This window comes from Coffea eugenioides, chromosome 1 (assembly GCF_003713205.1).
Source record: "Coffea eugenioides isolate CCC68of chromosome 1, Ceug_1.0, whole genome shotgun sequence".
Classification (NCBI taxonomy): domain Eukaryota; kingdom Viridiplantae; phylum Streptophyta; class Magnoliopsida; order Gentianales; family Rubiaceae; genus Coffea; species Coffea eugenioides.
In genome coordinates this window covers 47353255-47377241 of record NC_040035.1, presented here as the reverse complement: position 1 = coordinate 47377241, position 23987 = coordinate 47353255, and the positions used below count along the sequence as shown (strand labels likewise).

Sequence of the window (23987 nt, the reverse complement as noted above, 5' to 3'; positions counted from 1 at the left end):
CATTATATGTGATTTTCTCAAATTCACATGGGTGCAAAATGCACCGTTTGATTCGATGGTGGTGTAGTCCCTATCGGCTCCCCTATAAGTCCAGTTGGGTATCTCTTATTGCAAGCTCTCGTGTTTGGATAGAGTATTATTTGAAATAATTACTGTAACACTTTTTATGATATGATGTATGTGAGATAAAAAAATAGTTCAAAATATAAAAAAGGCGGATTGAAAATTGTATTTATGATGCAAGCAAAAAATTATGTGCAATAATTCACCTATCCAAATAATTATGTGAAATTATTATGTTTATTACTAAGATTTTACCTTGAGACTTTACTTAGCAATAAACATTATTTGAAATAATTACTATAACACTTTTTACGATGTAATGCATGTGAGATTAAAAAAATGATTAAAAAAATAAAAACGACGTATTGGAATATGTGTTTGTAATGCAAGTAAATAATTTTTGGGCAAATAGTTGCCATCCAAACACATCAAATTAATTAATTTTATAACTTGAAATGTTTATAATACTTCGTATGTTTATAACACATCAAATTATAATACTTAGGTAACCCTAAGATTTTAGAACTGTATCAATTTAAGTCAGAAGAGTCATTGTGGTCTTAAAGAAGGAAGATGGGGTTAGTTGAAAAAGATTATCTGAGTAACACAAGCAAGAAATAGCGGTTGTTATAATGGTAAAAAGATTATTCAAAATGCCAAAAAAAAAAAAAAACAAAGTTAGGTGTAAAATTATGGTGTTAATTACATTTGTTCTTGACAGATTCACCGCTGTAATTAGTCAACAACAAACATTTGACTGGTTATTCGTTAATGAGGTCAACAAAGTAACACCAAATGTCCGAAAATGCTCGTTAATCCTATCCTAACACACCCTTTTGTTCCCCACCTCTTTATTCGTTCTCATTTCCCATCCTACGTTGACTTGGAGCCCTGCAATGATTGTGCTTAGCCACAATTAGATCAATTTGAGACATTCAATTCGATATTCTTTGTAGGAAATTTTAATTTCAAATCTTACCAAAAATGAACAAAAAAGTTCTTACATCCGCTATTTCTGCATTACCAATTCAGTTATTAACCCATTTCCAATTTCTATTAGATCTATTAGAACTCCTTCGACAATATCAAGAACAACTCTCCAAGTTCATCTTCAACTAAACCACAAAAATTCATGCACAAAAACAGACCTTCTCACCTATCGAGCCTAAACCCAATCTGGTACTCAAAATCTCTTGCAAACCCAATGTTATGTCTCTGTTATGCACCTCTGCAATAGTTTGGGAAGAGAAGATAAACAGAGGAGAAATGAACGAGGAGAATTTTGGATTAAGATAGGGAAGGCAAGAGAAAAGAAACAAAGGAGTGTTGATGGCTGTGAAAGTGGTAGGGATACAGAGGGGTGGATGGAGTAGAACATTGAACTTTCATCAATGTTCTTTTGTTCTTTGTTTCTTTTTTTTTTTTTTTTTTTTGTCTTAGTATTTTTCTTCTTTTATTTTTTTTTTGTATCTTTTTTCTGTTACCAGTTACCAACAAAGATATAATTTTGATAGGTATGTTATTTTGATTAAAAAAATATATATTCATGGTTTTTTTCTGTATCAATATTCTTTGCTTTTTGGGTACTACATTTTGTCTTTCATTTTCCTTCCTTTTTACTTCCAGCTTTCTTTTCGGTTTTTCCAAATCAAACTTGGCTCGTAATCAAGCATTTGGATGAAGGGTAATTTTGTCGTTCTGCGGACTCTAACTGTAAAATGCAAATGACATTAACGGCATGGGGGTGAATAGAATTTTGCCCAACCTCAAGAGCTGATTGGTAATTTGATTAAACATCAAGGAAGGTAGATGTAATTAAACCAAAAGTATAAGAAGAACCGATAATGTGAACACTTAGAGCCCATATTCAACCTAATAGCCCAATCATAAACCCGTCCTCAAAAAGGGTTGTGGGCTTGTGGCTCAAAAACAGTGCAAAGATTTGTCGTGCTCATATAAGTGGCCATATGCATTTCCAAGTCCCTCCCCGGCCTGCATCGAGACAGTTGGGCCCCTCCTATTTCGTCCAAGCTATAATGGACTTCTTTTTTTTTTTTTTTTTTCAGTACTCGTTATGTTGCAGGGAAAAGGCAAGGTGATTATAATTGAGTTATCCCAAAGCAGAAGATGATACAGCAAAAACGTGCAGAGCAGATGTTCATTTCCGAGAAGCAGAGTGGGATTATCATTATGGGTAAAGCAATAAAGTTGTCTATTATACAAGTATTATCATGCTTGCTTAAAATCCCTTTTTGTTCTTCCCAAGTATGTACCAGCTTCTACCTTTTTATGTTTAACATATTATTGTTATGCGGAGGAGGAGAGATCAGGGAAATGGGCATATGGTGCGAGTGGGAACTGTCCTTCAATGGGATGAAAGACTCCATCATCATCATCATACCCTAGGTTTATAGGGTACATGCAATTCATGGTTTAGATTGAGTGTTTCACTTTTTGTTTTTTTGGGGACCAAATTTTGTTATCCACAAACACTGAAAAAGTTGATTGACATGCATATTTAAGGAGGATATAATTAATTTTGACATTAATAAATGGCTTTGTTTTTTTTTTAAACAAAAAAATATGACATTTGAAAGACCTCAGAATTTCCTCGGAATTCATATGCATGAAAATGGCCAAGAAGTGATGATCAGGAAATCACACCATAATAAGATGGGACGGAAAAGACAGCACAAGGCCTCTGCTGAATTAGCGTAATGGGAACGTCCACTTCTTCTTGTCCAAGGTCCCTTCAACAAGTCTCTAGTCAAAGCACTTTTCCAATGAGATGCAGCTTATTGGCTTATTAGTCATACAGGTAAATGCTGCTACGTCGAGCTTTTGTCAATCGAAGTTTAAGCCATGATCAAAAGTCGGCTTATCTTGATGTTGCCCTAACTTATAAACGAATTTTATTTTATGGACCATTTTGTCACACAGGTTGATGTTGATGCTGATGTTGACGTTGATGTTGATGTTGATGTTGATGTTGATGCTGATCAGCTGATGTTGATGTTGATGTTATTCCACTTTGATGTCTCACGACGTGGACGGAACTGCTTCTGCTCCAGAAGTTTCTCATTTTGATGCTGAAAATTTCTGATGGAGGCAGTCTATGGAAACTTGATTCGTTCTTTGCCACCTACACAACTTTCAGTAAAAACACACTACTGCCTCGTAATATCACCCTCTGAGGTGATGCAGTCGAAATTACTTGAAAACTCGAAATATGATCGTGGTTTTTGCGTTAGTTGTTGGATCCAGTCTTGGCCGAACTTCTTCGCTAATTTTCTCCAGATTTGAGAATTTTTCAGCAAGAGGTCTTAGCATCGATTATAGAACAGAAGTGGGGAAATAAATTCAACCACACTCAGATACATAAGAAGAGGCTAATTTATACAAATAGAAAAAGTTCCACTCTTAAAAATAACATTCTCAGTCCTCCACTCTTCTTTAGCTTTACTCTCCTTGATAGTTCGAATTCGTGGCCCGTCGATTCAGCTTCTTCACCTACCTTTAAATATGAAGCGTTTTACCATTTAAGTTGCGATTCATTATCATAGTTGACATAACTTGATAAACAAGAAACAAACAGTATCAGATATTGCCTAACATAATATTCAAACTGTTAAATAAGAAAACTACCTAAAAATGCTAAATAATAATATAAATTTTTTTTTAGAATTATTAGGCCTTAGTTTAATATGCCAACATCAATTAGTTTCATTTTAGTCTTCAAATATCAAGACTGCTCAAACCTCAAAGTTTTCATTGCGTTTTGCCCGCCAAGAGTGCTAACTTTAATACAACACTTGATTGCCTGAATTACCCCTGATTTCGATTTCTGATGACAACAAAACCATCTCCGAACAAATTATGCAAGAAATAAAGCTGCAGAGACTGCTATGGCAGTTCATCCACGAAAACACATGAGAATTTCGGTGACTGGAGCTAATGGACGAAGGATGGATCCGCTACTTGAAACCCAAAGCGTTGCGTTCCGATTCCTTTTTCTTCTTTATTGGCTCGTGCAATTTTTATGGTTCTTTTTGTTCTCTTTGCCTGCACATATCACAATCAGAAACGCCAGGGGTTACTACCCTGCCCTTCGTGATAAATTATTTTAAATGAATGATAAACCAATAGACTTTAGTATGGCATTTTGTTGTATTAAAATTGCACGAACTATATAAGAATCTAAAGTCTTTACATATTTTGTAGCATGGCTGCACAAATGCTGGATCATTGATTACCAATGGAGGCTCCTGGCCGAATGTCATGTCACAGCTCATATCATCAAAGTCTGCAAATTCAAAAAGCTGTATCAATCAACTGAGGAAAAGCCATATATAACCAAGAAATTCCCGTGTCTATCCATCCGATTGTTCTCTGACATCTGGATGCTAATGGATTACCAAATGGAAGCTCTTTTTTGTGCTCTCCAATAGGAGTTCTACTATAATGATAGATTATGCCATCATTTGTCATGACTACATGCATGGTAGAGGTAATAGAATGATTATAGGATTTTGACGGAGGAGTGAATTGGCTTTAATGTTAACTCAGAAGACCAGAGACGGGATGTTTTATACCCGGCCAGTAGAAAGAGCATCAGGTAACAGCATCTGGTCTCTTTTTCCTTCCTCAATTCCTTCCTCCCTGGCCAGGTGTACTTACATTGCAATTTACTATTTTCAACTGCTCTATGATGGAAATATTTCCTGTACTGCACCTTAAGTGGCTGATAGATGGGGCCCTCCATGGTTGCTTTGCAAGGGCTTCATGAGCTAGTGCAAGTACTGTTGCTCCGTCAACATGATCTTACTTTCTTTTTGCGTCCTTCACTCAACTACTGATGTATATTGATAGTAGGGATAATAGCAGAAACCTCCCCTGAAGTTTCTAATAGTTGCACTCACCTCTCCTTATGTTTGGAAAATACAATTAATCTCCTCTAGCATGAATTTGGAGTCTATAGTTGACATAAGATAGGATGAATTTACTTCTATACCCTAAGAGTTTAAGGTTGTTAGTAAACAAATTTGGAGCAAAAAAAAAATTAGAACAATAAACAAGTCTAAAATAATTAATTAAATAACATTAATGGTTATTTTTTGCTTTATTAGACACTGTAAGTTCACTTGCAAAATGGCGCCATTTTGATACTCTAGCATGGTGTTATTTTGTGATTAACAACACTTAAGAGGACAATACAAATTATATATTTTCTACATAAAAGAGAAGCAGAAGCAAGAAAAATGTAAGAGAAAGAAACCTCTAAACAAAGCTTCATAAAAAGAATAAGTTTTGGTGGTTTTGATTGAGATTATTTCATGAAAATCATAAACAAAAGGAGGAATTAAGACAAAATCTAAGGATTTTTCTATTAAAAATCTGCAACAATCAAAAAATGATAGATAAGCAATCCTTTATCATCTCAACTTAATACACAAAGTTGTGGTGGTAGTTATAGTATAATGAAATTGTTGCGTCAATCATGAGAGAACATAACTATCTATGAAATATGGTAAATAGTGTGAGATCAATATATTATAAAGTATGACAATAAAAATCTCTCTTGTACTAATCAAAGGTGAATTTTCATGCTTAATCAACAGACTCTTTATATGCTTTAGAACCTCAGATTTCTGAACATATGTTTGTTGTTTCTTCCAGATTTTACTACTGTCTTTGTTCTCTTTGCACTAATTGTTTCCATCTCTTAATGTTTTTCATTCTTTTACTAATACAACCTCACAAGAGGCAAAAAAGATACAAATGAAACAAAATTATTATTTCACTTCTCAAAAGACTTTTTTAATGGCACTTTCTCTAACATGGGTTGAAGTTGCTATCAAAATCTTAAGTTCAGCGGAGGTTAGTGCTATTTTTCAAATCTCAAGAGTGATGAGTGCACCTGTCGGAAACCTCAAGGGAGATTTCTGCAATTATCCCTTGATAGTATAATTGTCTGGAAACTAGTGCTTGTACCATTGTTTGTGTTATAGGGAGTTAATAGGTGTGATTCAACACTTCTGTTTAGTAGCCTAGGGGCATGAGAAAACTCTATTTTTTTTCCTTGCACTATTAACTCTTTAGGCCACATAATGATCAGGTGTATGAGAATACGGACCAGTAGATTAAGTTCTGAATTATTGAAGCATTTGGAGTTACGGTCCAGCTGAATACTTACTGGGAACCATGTTGAGTGGCATGCCAAGTGAGTCTTTAATGAACTCTTGCGATGACATTTTGCAAAGATTGGTGCACATTCCTACACAGTTAGTCCCCTCTAAGAACCTGAAAGGTATTGAGGAGAATATCAGAGGTTGAAGCTTGTAGCTATAGCTAGAACGACGCATAATTGGTAAACAAGGACATGAGACATTACCATGATTTAGATAAACATCATTAAAATTGAGGGCACTGAGTTAAGTGGGGGAACAAACAAACAAACTTGGAGCACAATGACTGGAGTAGATTGTCTTAGTTTTTATGAGGAACTCATTTCATGTTTGGTCACTTAGGTTGTAATGACTGGATATTTTATTCAAAGGAGAAGAACGAAAAGATACCTGCATTTCTTTATGTGGACGACATTCTTCTCTTTTGTGCCGTCAAATTCTGACTCCCTCACCTTGTTTGCCAAAAGAAATCATATATTATTTTGTTCGCCAATAATTGTACATGCAAATTCTGATTTTGTGGCCGTATTTGTTGCTCCAGTTTTGATGTTCAAATTCCCAAGGGGTTGTCCTCTATTCTTTTGCCAGAAAGATGTATCTTATTATATGTGTGGCTTTGGTTCATGCATAGTTTTTATTCCAAAATGCAATGAATATTGCAATAAGAGTAACTTACCTCGCAGGGTCCAACTAACCAAGCAAAGAAAATAGTTGTGAAGACTGCAAAAAATTCTCTTGCAAATTTGGATTGTGGCAGAAGGGCCCTTATCTGCACTGTGTAACATCATTCATCTACCACTTCACAACCCTTGTGTAGTGAACCATAAGCGCAATTTGTAAGGCAAAAACAAACAATTAATTTGTCAATGATGTTCTGCTTTTATATTGTTGAGCATTTTACTTTTCAGCCCGTGGCCTAATCTTTACCATTGCATCAGATTTCTGGCCAGCTTGATAACTTTTCTTTTCTTTCATTCTTTCTTTATGATTTTAGTAAATATTGTAAAATTCTTCAAACTCAATTTACAGGCCCAAGCAACAGGAGAAAAGTGGGGAGCACAAAATAATGGATAGGCATTTTTCCTCAACCCCCCAAAAAAAAAAAAACCATTGCCAACATGCCATCAACCGACATCATCACACACATTGCCAGAGACAGGCGTTTTAATTTCAATCAACATGATTCCCCAAACGAGGAACCCTAATTGGTTTTAGAATTTAAAGCTTTTACTTTGCATGATGCGCCCGCTTATTCATCTACTCCATGTTGTATTGCAAATCAATTCTCATAGTTTAGCACGACTCTCTTGAGTTATGAGCCAAACAGTTTGATTGGTTTTTGTTACTAATTATGTATTTTTCATTCTTGAGATGAATTTTTTTTTTCTGCCTTGACTAGTTATGGAGTGAAAACCTTTTGAAAACTTGCATACCATGATAAAGTCGGGAAACTTCAATATCTTAACGAGGCTTTTGACAAACAAAGTTCAGTAAGGTAATTGTTATCTGGTGTTTCGTCCAAGTTGACGAGTACTGGTGCTAGTTTTTCGGAGACAAAAACCAAAGAACACAGATCATCACATCTAAACAACAATGCCAAATTTGGCTGATCCCTGTGGGAGCTTCGCCGTCATGCATCAGCCCGAGTAATTAGTTGGGCTGGAGAAGTTGTAAAGACAAATACTAAGAAAGAATAACTAGAGGATTTAATGGGGAATAAATGAACTTGCCGCAGAGAGAATAGGGCGGGGGAAGGCCTTTTCAAGAGTTTGAATAATAAGATCTTGTTGTTGGCTTGAATTAAACTTCCGATAAGCCACTCCTGCTGCCTCCACCAGCCCATCATATCCACTCTTGCGACTTCGCAATCCTGAAGATCATCAGTGCATATTGGTGAGAAAATTTTGATCCAACCTTTGAAGTCGTCAGCACTTATAATATGTAGTTAATTAAACAGCAGGAACAATCCGCAACAGTTTTTTGTTTTGAACCTGTTGTTTCTTGCAACCTCTGGGAGAGGTGATTAATGGCAGCACGGTCGAACCAGTTATCCTTGTAGACGGTCCTGGAAGCCATCGTGCCCGACAGTTCCACGGACTTGTCCGGTGACCTGCTCAGCACAGCAACAACGCAGGGAGATGGAGAATGATCAGACCTGTGCTTGTGCGGCGGGTGGCATAGAGGCGACAAGTGGCAATGGTGCTGTACAACAACTGACAACTTTGCGTCCATATTCGAGAGGAGATAGATAGTGGAAGGGATGAAGGAAAAATAATGGAGCTTTTGATTATGAAGGAAAGTTCGATGGTAATCACTGGATTATTTATTACTGATAATATAAGAGGTGACAATAGAACAACAAAGAGCATATAACCAAGTCTCTGTCTTTTGATACCCCAAAACTTTCTGGAATCTGTCGCTTAGTTTGCTTGCATCATGATCATGCATGTTTAGTCCCCGACCAAAAAATATTTAGGATGCCCCAAACGAAGCTTTTCTTAGAGTTAGTTGCAGCTAAATAATTAATAACGTCGTCTACCAATAAGAAACGCATATTTACTCGAGGTAAAATATATATATATATATTATATTAATAAGGGGTAAATGGATAGGATTTAGACACTAATTCACTAACTAGGGTTAGCTTTGATGTTAACTGCACCATGCAATCTACCTTCTGCTCTTAAACACTCCAATCTTTCCGGATTTGGGTGAACTTTAGTGAACAAGTCTCACCAGGGTGACCCAGACCCAAATCATGAATCGGCAGAATCTAGAACTACAACTGTTGGATTTGGCAGCGGCTGGCTGGGAACGAGTTTCTATTAGGCCCGCCCAAGTACTCCCTCGGTATTTTATTTTGGTATAGATGCTGACAAATGGACATCGTATCCGTTTCTTCGCATGCTTTACTCTTTTGTTATTGTTATAGATTACTGTTCCTTGAAGCATAGCCATTGGTGACTTGATTGTGAAGGAGACACGTTAGCTTATACTAAAACAACTGGTGGGCTGCCTTCATTTGAACGCGTTATCCTTCGATAGCTGGATTATTAGTAGTTCCTAATTCGGCGTCCTAACCTGCCGTCCTGTCACACCACTTGCCGGCTTTGGATTTTAAGTTTGTCGTCGACACCGCCGGGCGTGCTACCTCTCATAGACAAATAATCACCTACCTATAGCCCCTTGTATTTGCCGGACTGCAGGCTCTACAGCCACCCGCCCCCACGGTGGTAAATGTTGGACCAGGCACTACTGTAGTAATAGTAGTGATTAGGCGTTTGATAAAATTGAAATTTAAAATCTGAAATTTATTAAATTATTGAAATGTTAAGTATTAAATTTAATACATTTGAAAGCATATCACAGATAAGTGAATAGTTTATCACTTAATTTTGAGAGCAAATTTTGTATAAAAAATTCAGTGATATTGAATCATCTAAGATTATTAAACAGAGACTTACTCCTACTCGTACTCTAATCTACTTTAGGGGAGAAGTAACCCAATTGAGCTGGATTATTAAACAGAGATTTACTTCTATTCCTATTCTAGCTTACTCTAAGGAGGAAATGGCTCAACTAAACTGGATTATTAAACCGAGACTTACTCCCACTCTTACTCTAGCCAACTCTAGGGAGGAAAGTGGTCCAACTGAACCGAAAGAACCGACAAAAACTGAATCATCATTGAATCAGACGGATGCAACACGCACCCGTATGAATTTTTAAAAAGCCACATATATAACACATTGATGAAAAATAATGTTTAAACCTTAACCTCCCACCCCACAATTCATGTGATGACCAATTCCTCTTAAAAAAATTGATTGAATCATGTAATTTTTATTCAAATGTACAATTCTATTCTCTCAAAACTCTCTTCCAAATCCATTTATAATAGTATAAATGATAAGAAGAGGATAGATCTATATGAAATATTTATTATTACTTTCTACATTTAGCAATTCGTTTTCAAATTTTACTTTCCTATCTTAATCCCACCCTTCAACACAATTAGCTTGTGAGCGGAGGCAAAGTAAATTCGAACCGTGGCTGGTCCAGTAAACTCAAACGAACAACGCCCGAGTTCACTGCATGCTCAAGCAGGATAATACACGCCCTTCTGGAAGGGGGCGAACCCATCAAAACCCACGCCACCCTAGAAAAGGAAAAAAAAAAACAAAAAAAGAAACCCTTCAACCGGCCAGCCCAGTGAAAACTGAAAAGGATTCGAAGAGAGGGTAGTGGAAAATGCAAGCCATGCATATTAGACAAATTTATAGTTCCATGCACAGATCAACACAGAAAACCTGGGGAGGAGGGACTAAGAATGATGATGGTGTCTCATCATAATCAAATCCAGCTAATTGCCTACACACACTACTACTACTACTATTTCCCATCAGAAACTCCTAAATTATGCTACGACTGACCATCATCCCACTAAAACAAGAGTTTCTACGCAAATTAGAGACAAACAGTCACAAATATAGCTACTAGAACTAGGACGTTTCATTAGTGGACGAGATAGTGAGGAAGTAAAGGGACTTGAATCATTCCTTGGTGGTCTTGTTGATGAGGGATTTGTGGATGTGTGGGATGACACCACCGCCAGCAATGGTTCCCTTGATGAGGGTATCAAGCTCCTCATCCCCGCGGATGGCCAACTGCAGATGCCTGGGAGTAATTCTCTTCACTTTCAGATCTTTGCTCGCATTTCCAGCCAACTCAAGCACCTCTGCAGTAAGATATTCAAGGATTGCAGCAGAGTAAACAGCAGCTGTGGCGCCAACTCTTCCGTGAGCCGATGTCCTCGACTTCAGCTGGCGATGAATTCTACCCACAGGAAACTAAAATTGCCCATCACCAAAAAAGAAACACAAATTACAGTTTCAAGAGATTAGATAAAGAAACATTTAAGGGTTATATTAAGCAGAGCAATAACACAATGACTACATATCTTGTTTTCCTCCACTCTATCCTTTTCAGAGAATAATCAGAAATGGCATGGAGAAGGGCCCTTAACCACTGGCCTTTTTACCCAATTGTCCAAAGACAACTTAAATATGACCAAGACATCAAGAAAGAAAAAGAAGTTAGCAAAATTATGGAAGCAGTTCATGCTGCTGTTCGCATAGTGCAGGTCCACTGAAGAATTTGGGTACAAAAATTGCCCCCAGAGGAAGCACAACTATGGAAATGTATCTGAGTCATAGTCTCAAGTATAGCTCCAATATCCAGAAAATCTAGAACGCACGTATTGAGGGCCAAGTTCATGTGATTTAAGATTAAGAAAATGGTGGTATAATTGTTGAATGCAGCCTTAAACAGTTGATATTGACTTGTTCATCCCAAACACTAACTATACAAAGATACAGTCAACTAAAACGAGTCAGATTAACTGCAGCTACCTCCCCAAATGAAATCACTAATTTAAGTTTCAGATTCTGAATGCTTTTAACAATCTTGGGAACCCATATCTCAAAATACAGAGCAATAAATGCCGGATCATATTATACTAGCAGTGGCAGATAGTTGGTTGCTCAGATCTACACATAGATGAGACAGAGAGAGAGGAAATAGAAAATGGAGAGGGCCATGGGTGGGTTGGGTTAAAAACAAAAACAAAACAAAAAAAAAAATCACCTGAAGACCAGCACGGGAAGAGCGGGAAACGGGCCTTTTCTTCTCCTTTTCCTTGCTGGCTGCTGCGGCTGCGGCTGCGGCTGCGGTAGTCTTTCCGGCCAAAAGCCCCTTCCCACCTTTTCCAGCCATTCTCCTTTTGACCACTGAACTTGCTCTGTAAATAAGATAAAACAGAAATTTTAACCAAAGAATTTGGAGAATAACTATGAATAAACGATCCACATCTCGTAAATATGTAGAGTACAGGAGAATGAGAGGGCGGAGCCTTACCTGAGGGAGGCAGCTTAGGAAGGACGATGAGAAGATCGGAAAGTGGAGATAGAAAGAAGTAGAGATAAGCGCGTGACTAGGATGGTTCTTTTAATGGGTTTTGGGCTGTGTCTGGGCTTTCCTCTTCTTCTTTTTCTTTTTTTTTTTTTTTTAATATTGATTCTTCAGGGATTTGGCGGTTAGCTTCCGGTGGGAAAACAAATATTTTTGAGATTTCAAAACTTTCGTTGAACAAGCACTCCTGAGGACTCCAAAGTGGGTGGCAGTACTTCCTTTCCACCCTTTCTCTCTTTCTCTTTCTCCTGTTGTTTCTCACTCGACATGTATTTGATTGAGCCTCGGCTTACTATTACTCCGTCACGTCCCCAACTCCTCCTAATTGTCCACTTACAGATTTTCTTTTTTTATCCTTATTTAATACTCCAGTAGTAACTAATTGATGAATTGTAGCTCGGCCCAAAAAAAAAAAAAAGGGGCACTTTAGTTCAGAGCCAGTTTGTTGCTTTCACAAGATGGACCAGTGTGCTGTGCAGAACAAATGAAAGTGTGTTGATGTGCCCGGTTGGTTTCCCCCACCCAACTTAGGCATTACTTACATGTAATTTTTTTTTTCAGTTTGTTTGGATTGGAGCCCAAGACCAATTGGACGGAAAGTCCAGTTTCGAGTTAACATGCTCTCAGTACAGAATCTCGTATAGGTCTTAATACTGCTGATTGGAACGATATTTACTGCCAGTCGCATCGTATGGAAATTAAAATCTTTTGTATTTTTACATTCAGCCCAAGTCCGCCTGTAAATGTTTGCCCATATTGAGCCCAACCACCTGTTTTCCAAACGCGAGCCGCAAAACTTCTTTTTTTTTTCAACTTAGAGGTATTTTAGCTTTTCAGTCAGAGTAATTCTCTAAAAGCGTGTAGAATTTTATTCCAATAATACAGGGCGAGATAGCACACAAGGATTAATCACAAGATCTACTGATAACTATCAAATTACGAAACCAGTCGGACGAGCCGCAGGAGCAGAGCCGCAAAACATTTGCTATTTCGAAAGGTATATAGAAGTTCAGTCCATCATCAAGCACTATAAACTTTAAAATTATCCACCATCAGATGTTTTCTCAAGTCATTAAACTGATTTAATCCTTCTCTTCCATGTTTCTTCGTACCAATCTCCCGCACATACCTGGGAATTAAAAAAAATTTGATTTCTTAACGAGTTTAAAAGCATTGTTCATTTTGGAGACAGCTGTGAAAATCAAACATGCAGGTTATTGCTACTAGCATACTAGATTATTATAGGTTGTTTTCTATTAGTATTACTGTGCCCTTGGTTGGTTAAAAAGAAACCGCGTTGATAAATAACCCCGCGGAAGGCAGAATGGTTTGGGGCACGCGAATCTTGCCGAATCTGTTTGGATTGTAAGTTATTTGGGATTATTTGGGATATTTTTACTATAGCACTTTTTGTGATGTGATGTATGTGAGATAAAAAGATATTGGGAAGATAAAAAGGTGTATTGAAAATTGTAAAGATGATGTAAGCAAATAAAATTTGGGAAATATGAAGCAATCCAAACAAACCTTTATGAAGGTGCTCGACAAGACAAGGCACCAATCCTCCACAATTCCTGAAGCAGGAAGGGAGACTACTTCTCAATTCGTGTAAAACGACAATAACTTTTTACATCTTTTTTATTGTATTTATTTTTTTCATTACATTTCTTTTAAGCGAAAAGGGCCGGATTCGAGAAAGAAGCATATAGGGAGGAAGAAATATTAGAACCCTTTCTAAGCATCTCAATTTTAGTCACTAAATTAAAGCTTCCTCAATTGAGTGTGTTTGGATAGAATATTATTTGAAATAATTACTATAACATTTTTTTTATGTGATATATGTCAGATAAAAAGATAAATTAAAAAATGTGTTTATGATTATATGAAATAATTCAACGATCCAAACAGACTCGTTGCTAAAATTTAATCACTACTATCACTAAATTATGGAGAAAAAAAAAAGAATCATTAAACTAATGAAAAAGAGAATTCAAGCCATGAATTGCGTTTTACAGCTGCACGGTCTCATCAACCTTTTGGCAAAGTCACTACACCCCCCTGAAATTCATAACAACAATTGAGTGAAAAAAACTACTCTTAACACTGATGAGTCATTTCCAAAGAAAGGAAGGGGGAATCCCGGAAGAAACTTGGGGGAACAGAATCGGGGAATAACGTATGGTTAGTGCTAAATTTTGTCAAAGGAAATCCGTGATCTTCACGGAGTCATAATTCGCCATTGAACCTTAAAAATATGCCCAACTCTGCTTGTATCTTTATGCCTCCCTTAAATTGTTCAACTTCTAATTGCATTAACTTGCTTCTGTCAGCTAGTTTTATTGGGAAAAAAAATTAAGAAATAAAAAAGCAAGTGCTAAAAAACTCCAATGCGTCATTTGCATGTAAAACCAAATTAAACTGAAAAGACCATGCATCAAAATAGAGAAAGATGCACTCCTAGGAAATTTCACTTTTTGTTGCCGACAATGGATACATAAAACCGCGTAAGACTTTGTCAATGGAAAAGCATGATGCAGTTGAATAAGTTGCACCGAGAGGTACATCGATCAACACATAGGCCAAAAGTAGGCAACCATATCCACAAAAATAAGGGCCTGGGATCATGTCTCCCCACAAATGATGACCCGCACTCTCACGCGAAGGAATATTTGATTTGCTATTAATTAAGCCTTGGTGGTACTAAAACAAATATATATATTATAAAAAATTTTAGGAGTTTTTATAAATATATATATATTATAAAATTTTGATTGATGCAAAGTAAAAAATAATTTAAAAATATGTTCACGAAAAATTTATAAAAAATTACAATCCAAACAAGCCAAAATATTTCACTTCTCACTAAGTCAGTGTGATTCCTTGTAACAATTTTCTTCTATGGTCAGATTCCTCCTACAATAACAACAAAAGGAACGGCGGTATGAGAGGTAATAGTAGAGCTGTAAATCAAGTCGAGTCGAGCTCGATAACATGATAATCGAGCTCGATTAAATATTCGAATCTCTAATCGAGCTCGCTCAATTAGTAATTCGAGTTTCAAAAGTTCTTTAAGATCGACTTGTCAAACTCAGCTGAAAACTCGAACTCAAACTCGAGTTCAAAATCGAACCGAGCTTAACGAGCCGAGTCGAGCCCTTATGGAGAAAAGGAAATAGGGTAAAACTATCAGATATACAATGAAATTACGATAATGCCCCTACTATTCGACCCTGTCGAGCTGTTAACGAGTTGAGCATAACTCGGCTTGTTTAATAAACCAGTATGTATACAACTCGAGTTTGGCTCATTTTTCTCAGTAAACGAGCCGAGTCGAGCCCTTATCGAGCCGAATCGAGCTCGACTCACGAGTTATCCGGTTCGATTATCAGCTCTAGGTAATAGCGAAACGCAGTGTCATGTAAATTGCGATAACCTCACCAACCAAAGATAGTAGTGATTACGCATCGAAATGATGAAGTCCACATCAAATATGTCTCAAATCGCACTAATTTGAGCATCGAGATTGCGTTTGAATATCGAAAAAAATTTTAAAATATTATTTTAATTGCATCTTAAATATATTTTTAATTATTTATTTATTTTTAATCAACTTTTTTATCACACATATAACAAATTAAAAAAAATTATCATAATTATTCCAAATAACACTCTTTTTTTCTTTTTCTTTTTTTATTTTTTAGGAGAAATAATACTCTATTGAAATAATATGCCAATTATTCTGCTATATTAAGAACTCGCGTGCCATACTTCGCCACTACTAGAAATTCCGTAGGCTGAAATATTGAATAGTTATATTTTACGTGTTGCGTCACGCAACTCATCGTCGCATCATGTAAAAAAAATGCGCAATAAAATTAAAAATTAACTTCCAGTTTTGTTTGATTGTATTGTATTCTACAGCGTAAGTTGTTGAATTCATTACGATCAAGAGAGGTTAGGCGGAAAATCTGCCGGCTTTAGGGTCCGTTTGGCTGGACTGAAAATATTTTCCATCGAAGTCATTTTCTGAAAAATCACTTCCTTCCCCATAATTTTTCAGTGTTTAGTTATTAAGTGAAAATATTTTCCAAATTCCTTTTTTCATAATTTTCCGATGTTTGATTTGTCAATGAAAATATTTTTTGATATGTTGCAAATATTTTTTTACTCTCAAAACATTCATTTCATTACAAGCTAATTTTAGTTTATATCCATTATAATCATATTATCATTTCTATAAAATATTTATTCATATTACACCATGAATTCTTAAATAGAATTATTCATGGAATCTTGGATTTATTCATAATTTATTAATTCTTCCTGCCGATCAATGGATCTTTCGATTAGCAAAGTCCAAGGTCAAGCATATGAGTATTTGACAGGTAAAAGCAAATTTGGTTAGAAAATTCATAGCCCTGTCTTTCTAGATATCGTTTAAAATTCCCTTTCAAGACTAAAACCTTTGCCCATCCCCCATTTCCATTTCCATTTCCCCACCCCTCCCCCTCCCAAAAATGAAAACACTGAACGCCAAGACACAAAGCACTTGTAGAAAATTCAGTTACATGCACTTTAGATTGCATACTAAACCCATGTATCAGGGGATCACAAATTTCAAGTATGAACTGAACCAGCATCTGCTTACAAGTGAGAATAACCAAATGTTTTCTTCAATGGAATAAGCATGCTTGCTACAGAATATACAAAACTTCGCTAAAGACAACCAAAACTCCTCTCATGCTATCGAAGCAGAATCTACAACTTCAAAGTACTTTATTCGACGCCCCAATCTTTCTTGAACCTCTCGAGAGAAATCAAACGAAGTCTTTGACTCTTCGCCATAAATGCTTTTCCTAGCTTCTCATTTTGCACCAAATGCTCGAATACCAAGTCTAGAAATTCTTCGCTATAGCCTTCTATCTTCATAATCTCTTCATGTAGTTGGTTGATATCAAGCTTGTTTGCACTAATTTTGTTCAAAGTAGCTGCCACTTCTCCAAGTTGTTGAGACATCTTTTCAATGTCTTCATTGCTGCGATTTCTTTTACGATGTTGTTTGGTTCCTGATGATGTTACTCTCACTTCTGAGGATCTTGCACTAGTCACATCCTTTTGTTATACACTTGTCTCCACACTTGTCTTAGGAACAAATGGAGTTTCTAAATTCACATCGACAAATGATTTTGCAAAAGACCCAGTGGCCAAATCTTTCCCAACCACAACAGCCATTTCATCATACAACTCAATTTCTATTGTTTGAGTTAATTAATTTTTATACAAAGAGCTGGACTTACAGCAAACCAGGGATAGTATCTTCGACTATTACGGATCTCTCGTGGAGTTGCACCATTTGGCAATTGTATTAAATCTGGATATAGTTTCAATATGGCATCAAGTACAATGGAAAAATAGCCAGAGTGATGCAGGGGTCTCAATTGCATAGTGATGCAGGTTATACCAATTCTCAACTAGTAATGGATACACTTACCAACTAGAGCTACGTACCCATTTAGTTAAATATTTACATATATAATTCATAATTAATCTTACTTCTGATATGTAATCCTTACATGTAACATTAATTTCCTTGAACTAGTTATTACAGCTTTGGACAATGAGGGGCTTTGATTTAAAATTTCATCCGAGGATTGAGAGACTAGTGACATGCAATGCACCACGGTGGGCATAGAGGGGGAAAATTTAACTATGAGACATTCTGTACATAAATGTACAAGCAAAAGTTAATAATACTAATAAAGCCATATCCCAAAGCCACCAAAATAATAATAACAATAAAACAAGCAGAAATTTCCATTACGCCATCCCAAAGCCACCATGACAGCACTCAGAATTAAGTTTCCAAATAATAACTTCTCTGATGGAATTACCAATGAGCATTTAAATGGAATACCAGATAACCATTATGAGTAAAACGACCTTGGGGCTCTCAGACTTTCGACAATCGGTATTAGAAGCATAATCAACAATCTCAACACTCCATAAATCCTCGACTATTATATAACCATTATTACACAGCCTTAAAAAAGAAGAATTCCTCCATATCCCAATTAGCAACATGAAACACAATCATCACTGAGGCAAATGGGAAGTAAATAATGTCACTTGTTATCAATGGGTGTTTACCCAAAAGCAGCAAACTCAAGCTAGTTATTGAAATCAAGCTAATTCCAACATCAAAAGGGGTACAGGAACTTCAACCAAAAAAGAAAAAGGAAGTATCCAATTGTCTTCTGGTGGTACCCCAGCGAAATCTTGTCACAAATGGTCTCACCAGATTGTAAGAAAAACACTACCCTACTCTACCCAGATTCTGATTCCAAGAATCATAAAACCCCAAAAATTCAGCAGCCAAATTAATTCATTAGAAACTGAGAGTTAAAAAACCTGTCAAATGAAGATGACGTGAGTATATAGCTTATATGGTGGTAGCCGCCGAGATAGTGTCGCCGGAGGAGATGATCGCCACTGAGGACTGACGCCGGAGGAAGTGAGATGGGGGTTCTTCGGGAACGAAAGGAAAAAAAATGAGAGAGAGAGAGATGTCCGAGTAGTTATTTTCCCTTGGATTTGTTTGCTGATGTCGAAAATCCTTGCGAGAGGCTGTGAAAAGAAGCTGAGGAAAATAACTTCACAGGGTTAGATACGGAAGTTATTTTCCACCGGTGGGTGTAATTTATTTTCTGTCAGAAATTATTTTTCCAAATTAATTGACAACCAAACAATTGAAAATATGGAAAATGTTTTCCTGGAAAATATTTTTCTTCCAAACAAACAGACCCTCAAAGAAAACAAAAATCATGTTTCTCCTGATAATTTTTGGCCTTATATCTTTGTGGTATGAAAGGGAAAAACTTCATGCAAGCTATTTTTTGTGTTAACTTTCAACTTGATCGTGTGCTAGTTTGGCATTTTCTTTTACACCACAGTTGTCTTGCTTGGGTTCTTGGTTACTGCATGCAGATTAGGCTTGTTTAAGGGACATTCTTGAATTCAAACTCTACTCACTTCCATGACATTTTCACGTCATGTAAAATAATTAAATTATTTATACAATCAACTTTGAACTTCATGTATTCCCCTTGTTGTGTTTCATTATAAGAAAATTCGAAAGTAGTGTGAATCCCAACACCTCAACTTTCATAACATAACGGTAAGCCAAAAATTTTAAGACATCGTATTCTTTGCATCTAAAAGAAAAAAGGAAGTACATCAAATTAGAAATTAAGGGTATAAAACATTATCATGAAAATTAATAATGAGTATGAACACGATTTGGGGTTAGGTCTATGCATTTAGGAAATTTTTTTTTATTTTTTTTTTTGTCGACACGTGGGTGTCCGGGTCAATCCTTATGGGGCCCGACTAATCCCCTGCGGCCCAAGAGAGGAGGCCCCACTCCACACCGAACAAGTTAACAGCGGGACTCGAATTCTGGACAAGCCAGGAAGGTCGCCATACCCTAAGGAGGGGGAGCAGACCGCTCGAGTTACCCCGCGGGGGCAAAGACCAGCCACGTAGAGTGGCAAGTTGTGGGAGGCAGGGGTTGAACCCCTGACCTCCAGCATCCCTAAAGGAGAGGATGACCACTGGACCAAATGGCCAGTGATCTGTTATGCATTGTAGGATTGTGATCTGTTTGATTATGTGGTAATCTGCTTCTCCTATTCTTTTGGGATTTCCTAAACATGTTTTTTCTATCATTTTTTTTCCTGCATGTATAACATGACAAATAAACGTTGTGATGTTACGTGACAAATATATGTATGTGCGCGTGTTGAATGGGTTAGGCTTTATTCATCACCATAAATCAGAATATATGCCGGGGATCTTAACACTTGTAATGGTTCTTATAAATTACCCATCAATTGATTTTTTTGTGAATGAATGATTATTTCTTATCAATTGAACTAACATATTTAGTCACACGTGTTAAGATATGTTCTCAAACCTTAGGTCGCTTATAAGATACTTAAAAATTGCTTATCAATTGAATTTTTGTAAAAATGTAATCCGTCCTTATTAACTGAACTTACGTGTGTTGGCAAATTTCTTAAGTATTGATTTTGATGTTCACTTTCTCGAGAATTGGCAAGTAACATACATTATCGAATTCATATTTTCCTTCCATTGATTATCAAAGGATAGTGGCCCGATACATGTCGGCTCGTGGTAATAAAAAATCACCTTTATAGAAAATGTTTATATTCTTGTCAGCGTGAGAGTTGTGTTAGTGAATCATTTGTAAATATTTATGTAAGTGACCTATAGTTTTGAATATATGTCTACATAAAAGTGATCAATATCGAATTTACTTAAACATTTTTCTATCAGAAAAAAGTTCGAAGGATAGTGGCAAAGATTGAAGGGCGATGTAGGTTTTTTTTTTTTTTTGTAATACATGTGAAATAAAAATTATATATTAACGATGTATAAGTGAATAAATTTTTACCAATAATCCACCGTCTAAACAAACTCATAATTTTCCAGTCAAAATGTGCGTGATCTCCACTTTCCAGGCCCAATTGAATAAAGCACGGTGTAAAATAACGTGAGCGTCATCGGCTGCGGCCCTGTGGGTGTTGAAACCCCGTCGTCCAAAATCCGATGGCCTTGATTTGTAACGTACGGGTGCAGATGGCTTCATCGTGCAATAAGAGTGTTTAGATAGCAAAAATATCTCAAATAATATAATATTTCACTTTCATCATAAACACATTTTTCAATTCACCTTTTTATATTCTTAATCAATTTTTTATCTCATATACATCACATCATAAAAAGTAATACAATAATTATTTCAAATAATATTTTAAATAATACTCTATCCAAATAAATCCAGTAACGTTCTTGCCCAGAAACTGACACGTGCCACCTTACACGACGTCCGTCGAACGAACGGCGACGCCTTTCGGATAGCGCAACCGGGTTACTTTTTCAGCACTCCCAAACTATTCCTGCTTTTAGCTGGGTTGGGAATAAAAGATCCACCAATTCTAGTGATCATCGAATGTGGGCCAGTCTCTCCACTTTAACCTTTCAAGTTTCAAATGTGGGCCAGTCTCTCCACTTTAACCATTCAAGTTTCGACGTCACCCGATGATGAAAGTCTCTTTCTACCTGCGAAGTTACTAGGAAACCTTCACGATCATAGAGCCCTCATCACGTTTATGACCACCGATAAGGAGGACAAAGGCCTAGGGTAAGTTAATTTCGTCAAATCATCTTAATTACCTTTTCAGTACGGTAAATTTCAGATTGCAGTACGAATCTATTTGGCTATTGTATGGTTGCGTCAGTGAAGTCCTTCGACTTCAAGGTAGGTTAATTTCGTCAAATCACGTCATGGCCTTTTCGCTTTTCAGTACAGTAGTGCTACAAAAGTAGTGACTATCGTACTAATCACGTGACCGAGAATGCCGCATTAAAATGACCACAAAGTCCACGAACTCTTATATATACCAAAAAAAAAAAAAAGGATAAAGATGAAAAGGATAAGACCGCTCAAAGAAGTTGTGCTTGTCCACTCTGCTTTTTTTTTTTTTTTTTTTGGGATCTTACCATTTCAGTAATTTGACAATTTTGACGTTAAATGTCAAATTTGTGAATTAAATCCCAGTGACTAATAACAAAAAGTGGAATCTGATTTTTTCAATATAATGTATATTTAATTATCAATTAGTATAGTTAGCTTAAAGCTGAGCTTTAATACTGAAAGATACAACGTAAAATTATATCAAAATATATGTGTTTGGATTGTAAATTATTTGAAATAATATTGTGACAAAAGTACTGTACAACTTTTTTGATATGATATATGCGAGATAAAAAGATAATTAGAAAATGTGTTGATGATGCAAACAAATCAGTATGCATAAATAAGGTGTAAATAAAGTGAAATAGAAGACAATCCAAACACACCTATTTCACAAATTATTTACTCTGCCTAATGTTGGGAATGGAAGATTTAACAAAAGAATTAAAATCCTTTTCAATTCTTTTAAGTTTTTTTATTAATATTATATATATATATTCATTGTTTCTTTTTTTTTTTTCCTTAAAAGTATGAACGAATTGGCTTTGATAATTTTCGCTTACCATATATCTCTCATAAGATTATCACTATTCAATAAGATATAAATTGATGTTTTTATGCTACAAGAGTACATTGCTTTATATTTTGTTTGGATTATACATTAATTAGGGAAAATTTTGAGATTCATTAAACATGTTCATTGTATTTTTATTTTTTCAATCACATTTTTATCCCGTAAAAAATACATAAAAAAAGTGCTACATAATTTTTATTCCAAATGAAGTAATTAATTTTATTTCATCTAAAGTAAATATTGCCATTAACATTTAGTTGCTTAGATTCCTTTTTTAATTTTTTTTTTGTAATGTTTTATAAAAACACGTTGAGTTTAACATATTTTGATCATGTAAAATATAATTTCATTTTAACTTAGTCAACAATTTAACAATGAAGGGCAAAGTATATATATTTTGAAGTTCAACAAGTCAAACTGTTAATATGGGCCAAGTTCAAGGGATCAAAACATAATTAACCCTAAAACTAAACACCTTCTAAGTCATCGACAGTGAGAATTGGATGGGGAACGTAAGGCTCTATTTGGATGGGAAATTTGGGTGGATTTTTGATTTCAAATCCTTGCCCAAATCCAGGCAACTTGCTTAGATAAGTTAAAGAGAGATTTTGATTTGAAATCCATCAACTAAGTGAAGGGATTTTAGAAGTTAAAATGAACCAAATGTGTTTCAAATTCACTTATTTTGACAAATGATTTGAAATACTCCCAAATTTCTTTAATTATTTACATCATTCATGAGATATTTATATGTATTAATTATTAATTATTTTAATATTTAAAATATATTTTATTAATTGATGTATTACAAATTCAAATGCTTATTAAGTAATTTAAATAATTAGAGTGATTTGGATGAATTTTAAATTATTCATCAAATTTCTCAATCCAATCGAAGTTTTGAATAATTTCAAATCCCTTTTTTTTTTCACAGCTCTCGATCTCTCATCCTAAGACTTAAAGTCATCAATCATTATGAAGTCGAGCACTTCTGGATGTGAATGGTCAGCGAGTCCCTGCCATGGCGAACTCCGCCGTTGTGCGTCTTTCGCTGCCCATGGGCTTCTGCTCCTGCTCTGGTGAGAGCTCCAGGGAAGGTTTGAAACAAAGATGACTTATTTTCATGTTTGATTTGAGATTCTAGATGGCTGAGAGAGAATTTATGTGTGTGTGAGAGAAGATGTTCGACACCACTAGCAGCGCCAACATCAGAAAAGATGAAGAACAAGAGCAGCAGGATAGGGCTCGATAGTTCAAAGTAGAGGAAGAAAGGAAAAAAATGGAAAATGCGATTTTTTTAAAAACTTTATGCCCCAAATATCTTGTCAATTTTAAATATACCTTTTTTTTCTTATTTTTATCAAATCCATTCAATTGAATTCTCTCTTGAATTCAAATTCAATAATCCAAACAGAACTTAAGAGAATTTCAAATTTTCCATTACATATCTCGATCCCAACGCAATCTCAGGTTTGTTCAAGTACATTTCATGTCAAATGTGCAATTACAAGTGTCTTTGGATAGGAGATTATTTGGGATAATTTTTTGAAAAAATTACTGTACCACTTTTTGATGTGATATATATGAGATAAAAAGTGACTGGAAAATGTGTTCATTATGCAAGCAAGTTAGTGTGTGT

General features: G+C 35.8%; 2 protein-coding genes across 2 annotated transcripts; both read right to left on the bottom strand.

Moving 5' to 3' along the window:
• Window positions 1–3853: 3853 nt before the first annotated feature.
• LOC113751847 (beta-carotene isomerase D27, chloroplastic) lies at window positions 3854–8489 on the bottom strand. Its single transcript, XM_027295997.1, has 7 exons — window positions 8240–8489; window positions 7979–8118; window positions 6925–7017; window positions 6639–6700; window positions 6257–6363; window positions 4274–4366; window positions 3854–4125 (listed from the first exon to the last, which is right to left on the bottom strand). Exons 1-7 carry the CDS (start codon window positions 8478–8480, stop codon window positions 4082–4084), a joined length of 780 nt encoding a protein of 259 aa, XP_027151798.1. The 5' UTR covers window positions 8481–8489; the 3' UTR covers window positions 3854–4081.
• A 2001-nt stretch (window positions 8490–10490) lies between these two features.
• Window positions 10491–12283, bottom strand: LOC113777430 (probable histone H2A variant 1). Its single transcript, XM_027322514.1, has 3 exons — window positions 12165–12283; window positions 11895–12048; window positions 10491–11098 (listed from the first exon to the last, which is right to left on the bottom strand). Exons 2-3 carry the CDS (start codon window positions 12021–12023, stop codon window positions 10802–10804), a joined length of 426 nt encoding a protein of 141 aa, XP_027178315.1. The 5' UTR covers window positions 12024–12048; window positions 12165–12283; the 3' UTR covers window positions 10491–10801.
• Between the last annotated feature and the right edge of the window lie 11704 nt (window positions 12284–23987).

What these genes read in the sequence shown, in the direction of transcription:
- LOC113751847 (XM_027295997.1), bottom strand. Translation starts at nt 8,480, where the DNA reads ATGGACGCAAAGTTGTCAGTTGTTGTACAGCACCATTGCCACTTGTCG. An exon ending in GAGGTTGCAAGAAACAACAG is followed by an intron (nt 8,119 to 8,239) that starts GTTCAAAACAAA and finishes GATGATCTTCAG; the next exon opens with GATTGCGAAGTCGCAAGAGT. An exon ending in GCAGCCATGCTACAAAATAT is followed by an intron (nt 4,126 to 4,273) that starts GTAAAGACTTTA and finishes TGATATGTGCAG; the next exon opens with GCAAAGAGAACAAAAAGAAC.
- LOC113777430 (XM_027322514.1), bottom strand. Translation starts at nt 12,023, where the DNA reads ATGGCTGGAAAAGGTGGGAAGGGGCTTTTGGCCGGAAAGACTACCGCA. An exon ending in CTTCCCGTGCTGGTCTTCAG is followed by an intron (nt 11,099 to 11,894) that starts GTGATTTTTTTT and finishes GGGCAATTTTAG; the next exon opens with TTTCCTGTGGGTAGAATTCA.